Raw genomic sequence first — 7,429 nt, forward strand, 5'->3', positions numbered from 1 at the left:
CAAACCATACCATGTTTAGCACTGACTAAATGAAGTCCATCCCTGCCCATCCTCGCCATGACTTTCCTCTTCCACAGCTAATACTGTTATTTGTGGAATTATTATATTCCTCAGTGTTGCTGTGGTTTGCAAAGACACCAATCTAATCAAAGAGTCACTTTAGGTTGCTTGCATCCTGAGTAAAAGGTCAGGCATATTTCCCCATCATTTGTTGTGGACAGCTGAATTCCCAGGAAAGTTGTATTAGGAATCAGTTTGCCTTAATACAAAGCAAAACAATAACAACAAACTAACCCATAATGGTTTCAACAAAGCAAAAGCTTTTTTTCTTTTTTTTCCTTCTAAGAGAAACGTGGAGGCAGGAAGTCACCAGGAGCCCTGGTTCCTCTAGCTCTGACTCCTGATCCTAGAGTATTTGTGTACTCATGATCCAAGATGGTATTCCAGCTGTCAATCACACTGTGCCCAAGAAACAACAGGGAAAGAGGGAAGAAATGCATCCTTTCCTGCTCTGAGCCTTCCCAGTATTCAGTATACTTTTATTTGTATCTCTCTCTCTCATTGGCCGCCATTTGGTCACATGGTCAAACCCAGCTGCAAAGGAAGTTGAGTTCTGTATTATTTTGTAGCTAGGCTCATTGCCACTCCAGATTAATTCATTATTTTGTTGTAAGAAGATGGGGCAAGAATACACGTTGGGTTGGCAACTGGCTTTTTCTTGTGATTAATTGAAGATAAGAACCTCATGGACTTTCTTACTGAGGCTAGTTTTGAATTAAAGTCCTCAGATCTCAGCCTCCTGAGTAGCTAGGATTACAGGTGTGATTCACCGGCACCCTGCTACTTAAAATCAGTAGGAAAGAGAATTATTTAGTCGATTGTACTGATAAAATTTAGAAGCCATCTGGAGAAAATAAAAGCCAGACTCTGACTTTATTAAAATGTAGGAAATTAATTAGAGTCACATTTTGAATGAGTAACAACTATATATAGTGCCCTGGTCCACAGAGCTAGTGAAAAAATCACAGAACTAGACTAAGAATAAATTCTCATTACTTTTTTATTATTACTTTTGTTCTTTTTTTTGCTGGTCCTGGGGCTTGAACTCAGGGCTTTGTACTCTTTATTTATTAGCTTTTTCCACTCAAGACTGGCATTCTACCACACCTCATTTCCAGCATTTAGCTGTTTAATTGAAGATAAGAGTCTCACAGTTTTGTCTGCCTGTGCTGGCTTCGAGCCTCGATTCCCAGCTCTCAGCCTCCTGAGCAGCTAGGATTACAGGTGTGAGCCACTGGTGCCCATCTTTTTACTATTCATTTTGTGGGTACTTTATGTGTAAACTCAAAAGATGTAATCCTAGCTACTCAGGAGGCTGAGATCTGAGGACTTTAATTCATTTTTGTCATTTTTGTTCCTTCTCTCGCCCTTTTTCCATATATTCATCTCTCAGTATTGCCATCATTTACCTAAATGTTTTGTGATATTAGCAACATCCAATTCTACCCCAACTGACTCCTAAAAGTTATGGAACTTTTAGCAGCATCTCTTTATCATCCATTTCCTCTTGCTGTCTTTAAATCTCTGCCTCTGATAATTTTCCCCTTTTCAGTCAGCATCTGCCCTCTAGCATGTCCACCATGCTGTCTGCTCCAGCTCCTTCCTGTCATTCATTGTACCAGATGCCAGGACTGTCTTTGAGTTTCTCCAGCAACGCGTCCAAGCAAGTACTGCTCTGGCTAATTAGATAGGATACAGCCATTTCATGTACTGACTCTTTTCTCATTTCAGATTGTGAGATGGGGACTGAGAGAAAGGTGATTCCCAAGGAAGAAATCTCCGACGAAACTGAGTCACACAGGCCACCACTAGAGAAATTTGCAAAAGTGGCTTACCAAGGTCACAAGTTTAAAACATCCTGTGAGGATGACATGTTGGCGAGGCATTTGAGGGAGTCCTCACAAGAGATTATAGAGCACATGTCTCCCCAACAGAGAGATTTAACATCAGAGCTAGTTGTCTTTCAGTCATCTCCCTCGAGGGAGAAAGAGCCAGAGAACAGCAAGAGGGAGACAGTCTGTAGCCCCATCCCGAGTCTTGTGGCACATCAAGAAAGTTCTACAGCAGAGAGGGTTGGTACATTTGCTGCCTCCAGTCAAAACTTCACAGAGAGTAGTCTAGAACTTAATGAAACACTAAGGACTTCTGTGGGAGAAAAGCCACACACCTGTAAAGAATGTGGAAAAGCCTTTAATCAGAACTCCCATCTCATCCAGCATATGAGAGTTCACAGTGGAGAGAAACCCTTCGAGTGCAAAGAGTGTGGGAAGCCATTTGGAACGAACTCCAGCCTTCGAAGACACCTGAGAATTCATGCTGGCGAGAAGCCGTTTGCTTGTAATGAATGCGGGAAGGCCTTCATCCAGAGTTCACATCTCATCCACCATCATAGAATTCATACGGGAGAGAGACCCTATAAGTGTGAAGAATGTGGTAAAGCCTTCAGTCAGAACTCAGCCCTGATTCTCCACCAGAGAATCCACACTGGAGAGAAGCCTTACGAGTGCAATGAATGTGGGAAGACCTTTAGGGTTAGCTCTCAGCTTATTCAGCATCAAAGAATTCATACCGAAGAAAGATATCATGAGTGCCACGAGTGTGGCAAAGCCTTCAAGCATAGCTCAGGCCTCATTCGACATCAGAAGATTCACACTGGAGAAAAACCGTACCTGTGCAATGAATGTGGGAAAGGCTTTGGGCAGAGTTCTGAGCTTATCCGCCATCAAAGAATCCATACAGGGGACAAACCCTATGAATGCAATGAGTGTGGGAAAACTTTTGGCCAGAACTCGGAGATTATTAGACATATTCGAATCCATACTGGTGAGAAGCCCTATGTGTGTAAAGAATGTGGGAAGGCCTTCAGGGGGAACTCGGAACTGCTTCGACATGAGAGAATTCACACAGGAGAGAAGCCCTATGAGTGCTTCGAGTGCGGGAAGGCTTTCAGACGCACCTCCCACCTCATCGTCCACCAGCGCATTCATACCGGAGAGAAACCTCATCAGTGTAATGAGTGTGCAAGAACCTTTTGGGATCATTCTGAGCTGCTGCTCCATCAGAAAATCCATGTTGGAGAGAAACCTTATGAATGTACTGAGTGTGAGAAAACATTCAGCCAGCATTCCCAGCTTATCATACATCAGAGAATTCACACTGGTGAGAAGCCTTACGAGTGTCAAGAGTGTCAAAAGACCTTTAGCCGGAGTTCTCACCTCCTTCGGCACCAGAGTGTTCACTGTATGGAGTGATCTAGAAAACTGGAAAGGTGCGGTGGAGAGTCGGAAGTCAGACTTAGTTCAGGTCTGTCTTCAGATCACCCGAATGGACAGAAAAAAACTGTCTTTTCACCATTGTTTTCATAGTTGGTTGAAAAAATAAGGCACTTTTATTAACTGAGAGGTTTCAACATACTGAGTTAAATCACGAAAGTTGTTTCAGGCCTTAATTCCCCACTGTCCCTCTTTCCTCCCCTTCCTCTGCCCTGTCTTCATGGATCTTGTAACCCTAGGGGTGTGTATCTGCCGTCTAGCTGAATTGTTGAGCTTTGTGAGAAGTGGGGGGAGAGGGAGACAGGCTTTTCCGCCTCCAAAGAATTAGGAAGTTGGCTCATTGGATGGTACCTACTGAGGTCAGACCTAGAGTGTCCACCTCATTCTCCTGTCCATTTGTTTATTTTTGGAGGAATTTAGTAAGCTTTTGTTAACTTCATAATCTTCCAGCTGCTGGAAAGTTGCCTTAAAGATGGCCACTAGCGGCACACGCCTATAATCCTAGCTACTCAGGAGGCTGGGCGTTCTAAGGATTGGGAGTTCAAAGCCAACTTGAGCACGAAAGTCTCTAACCACCAAAAAGCTGAACGTGGAGCTGTGGCCTAAGTGGCAGAGCCTCAGCCTTGAGTGGACAAAGTAAAAGAACCAGCACAACAACAAAAAGGATGGCAGCATTAATGGAAGAGCAGGACGCATGGATCATCTCATAGCTCATCCCTGCAAGGCTTTCCATCCATCTGAAGAGGGTGTCATGAAGAAATTGGCCAGCAGTTTATAGGATTGTAAGTTAAATCTGTAGAGTCCAGAAGGGCCAATTATCTCTTTGCCTGATAGATAAAACACGAGGTAGAAAAGGTTCTAAAGCCACTATCCCTACCTCTGGGCTGCTCAGGCAGACTGTTCCCAAGAATTCTGCAGGATCTACTTGTGGTCCCAGTGCCAATGACTGCATGGAGATCTCGTGTGAAAGTAGCAGAGGACAGAGCAGCTTCACATCTGCCAGGTCCCTGGCCATGGTGATGAGCTGGTTCACCTGACTAACAAAGCCTTGCCAAAGCACTTAAGCTCACCGCTGGGACCCTGGCTGGTAGACCAAGATGTGACAGTCTCATGTGACCTGTTCAATACGCCTCCATGGTCTCTGTTCTGTGGGTTAGTCCTTCCTAAAGGAAACAGCCTCCATTTCTCAGGTTTCCATCTTTGAGAAGGAGGGTGGTGGTAGGGATTGCACTGGTGGGACTCTAGCAGGCCTGGTGTGTGTGTGTGTGTGTGGTGTGGGAGTGCTACAGTGAGTGGGGCCCTCCACCGCTGGCCACCGTATGGTCTCATCTAACATGAAAGCAGTTGAACTCATGTTTCACCCAGCCCAGTAAGTCCTTTTTAAAAACGCTAACTTTATATATTTTCATTGTTCTATTTTTATTAACCTTAACACTATTAATTACTAATATTTATTGATTATTTCCTGTGTGTCTGGCACAACTGACAGTTTACATTTGTTTTCACAGCATTTGTTGTGAGTAGTTTTTTAAAGAAATCTTTATTGAGATAATTTACATATCATAAAATAGACATTTTAAATGTTTAGTTGAGTGATTTGTTTGTTGTTAATTTACAGCATTGCACAGTTGCTATCAGTAATGTTTTTATTAATATCAACACTATTAATAATTACTAATATTTATTGATTATTTACTGTGTGCCTGGCACAACTGACAGTTTACATTTGTTTTCGCAGCATTTGTTGATGTGAGTACTGTTTTTAAAAAAAGTTTTGAGATAATTTACATATCATAAAATCGACCAGTTTTAAATGTTCACTTGAGTGATTTGTTTGTTATTAATTTACAGCACTGTACAGTTACCATCAGTAATGTGGGTATTACCCCAAGTTAAATAGGTGGAGCAAGAGGCAGGCAATATTAAATAATTTGCCAATGATCACATATCTAGTAGATTCTAGAGTCACCATTCCAATGCCAGTCCATTTCGCCACTATGCATTTGGTGGGGTAGGCTGATTCAGTACTGCCTTATATGAAATTCTTTGCACATTTATTTATTGCCTGTTCCAGAGCTTCAAATTTTTGCATGGCTTGCTTACTCATAGCTGGAGCACTGCTACTTGAGCCATGGCTTCAGCCTGAGTTTTTGCTGGTTAATGGAGCCCCTTGGACTGTCTGTTTGGGCTGACTTTGAACCTTGGTCCTCAGTCTCCTGAATATCTAGGATTACAGACATGAGTCACTGGTGCCCAGCGCCTTTCCAGCCTTTTGTTGTCAATTAGTACATGGATTTGAGTATAATGAATTTAAATCATGTCCTTGCCGCTGGGCATGTGACTCAGTGGTAGAGTGCTTGCCTACCTTGCATTAAGCCCTGGGTTTGATTCCTCAGTACCACATAAACAGAAAAAGCCAGAAGTGGTGCTGTGACTCAAGTGGTAGAGTGCTAGTCTTGAGCAAAAGAAGCTCAGGGACAGTGCTCAGGCCTTGTGTTTAAGCCCTAGACCTGGCCAAAGCTTGGGGGAGGGGTGGGGAATCATATTCTTGGGGACTGTCCAACCAAATTCCATTAAATGGGTTTATTCTCTCTCCAATTTAGGTGTCTCCCCAGTTACCTATGTTTGCTTGGAAGGACTGTGCAGTCAATTGGTTGCACATTTTAAACCCTTTCAGCTATTTTTGGTGCTAACAAACTCTTAGAGTTGGTTGACTTACCTCTTCCTTTGGGGTGATTACAAATGCAGTATGCATTCATTCCTCTTTTTTGTTGCTCACGTTGAATAGTATCCAGAGCATCTTTTGCCCATGAAACCTCATGGCATGTATTTCACTTTTGATTTTGGTGTTCACACTTTGTTGTTGTTGGTTGTGGGTCTTAAATTTGGGGCCTGGGTGCTAACCCTGAGCTTTTGTGCTTAAGGCTCTACCACTTTGAGTCATAGTGCCACTTCCCATTTTTTTGGTGGTTAATCAGAGATAAGAGTCACAAACTCAACTACATCCCTCAGATCTCAGCCTCTTGAGTAACTAGGATTACAGGTATGAGCCACCAGTGCCTGGCTGTGCTCACACATTTTATTCATCCCTACCAGTCCTAATACAGAACTCAGAAACTAATAAAAGCCCTTTATTTGTACACTTAATATATTTGAAAAACCACAAAAAAGTGAAGTGAACTTGTTAAAAACAAAACCTTAGCTGGGCACCAGTGCTCACACCTGTAATCCTAGCTATTGAGGAGGCTGAGATCTGAGGATCACGGTTCAAAGCCAGCCGGGGCAGGAAAGTCCATGAGACTCTTATCTCCAATAAACCACTAGAAAACCGGAAGTGGCGCTGTGGCTCCAGGGGTAGAGCGCTTGCCTTGAGCTGAAGAGCTGAGGGACAGCGCCCAGGCCCAGAGTTCAATCCCCACGACCGACAAAAACAAAACAAAAAAACCCCCAAGCCTTCAGCACATCTTTGGTCACCCCCCTGACCCAATCTACTCAAAACACTTTGTGAGCAGAAAAGACTTTACTGAAGTGTAGAACATGGGGAAGAGAAGCCCAGCACAGTAGCTTACACCTGTAATCTCAGCATTAATGTGGTAGAGGCAACAATATTTCAAGTTTGAGACCAGCCTGGACTATTTATCAAATTCCTAGTGAGCTTGTGCCAGGAATCTACCTCAAAACCAGTGGAGAAGAGTTATACATTCCATTAGACATTTTGTTTTCACAGGGCCCTTGGCCAAACTGCTAAGGATGACTAATTTGCCATCATTTCTCAGGACTCAGCCATCTCAGCTCTTTTATTTCCAGATACCCAGCCTATCCACCCAATTCTCTGCATTTAGCTTCCCTTCCGTTTTGCTGTTAAAAATTGAACCAGGGGGTGGTTTTCACCTAGTAAGATCATCTTTCCAAACAGGACGCCTATTGGGTACGCCTGTGTTTATTTTTCCTTCATTTCGTGATCATGTAAGATATTCTCAGTCTGGATGGACCAGTTAAAAAAATTATCATCCATTACTGAGATTTTAGGTGTGCTGCTAATTGCTATTTATTAATTTATTGCTGTACAGGGGTTTCAACTCAGGACCTATGTACTT

The 7,429-nt window shown here is 43.0% G+C and overlaps 1 protein-coding gene across 5 annotated transcripts in view; it reads left to right on the forward strand.

Moving 5' to 3' along the window:
* Zfp3 (ZFP3 zinc finger protein) overlaps positions 1 to 3,372 on the forward strand; it is a 26,368-nt gene extending 22,996 nt beyond the window's left edge. For all 5 annotated transcript variants that reach the window (XM_013013050.1, XM_013013047.1, XM_013013046.1 and 2 more), the window contains one exon: positions 1,792 to 3,372. In XM_013013050.1, the coding sequence (XP_012868504.1) occupies positions 1,800 to 3,311 (1,512 nt within the window). In that variant the 5' untranslated portion in view covers positions 1,792 to 1,799 and the 3' untranslated portion in view covers positions 3,312 to 3,372. The remainder of the gene's footprint in view (positions 1 to 1,791) is intronic.
* The last annotated feature ends 4,057 nt before the right edge of the window (positions 3,373 to 7,429 follow it).

This window comes from Dipodomys ordii, unplaced genomic scaffold (genome assembly GCF_000151885.1).
Source record: "Dipodomys ordii isolate 6190 unplaced genomic scaffold, Dord_2.0 Scaffold19, whole genome shotgun sequence".
NCBI lineage: Eukaryota > Metazoa > Chordata > Mammalia > Rodentia > Heteromyidae > Dipodomys > Dipodomys ordii.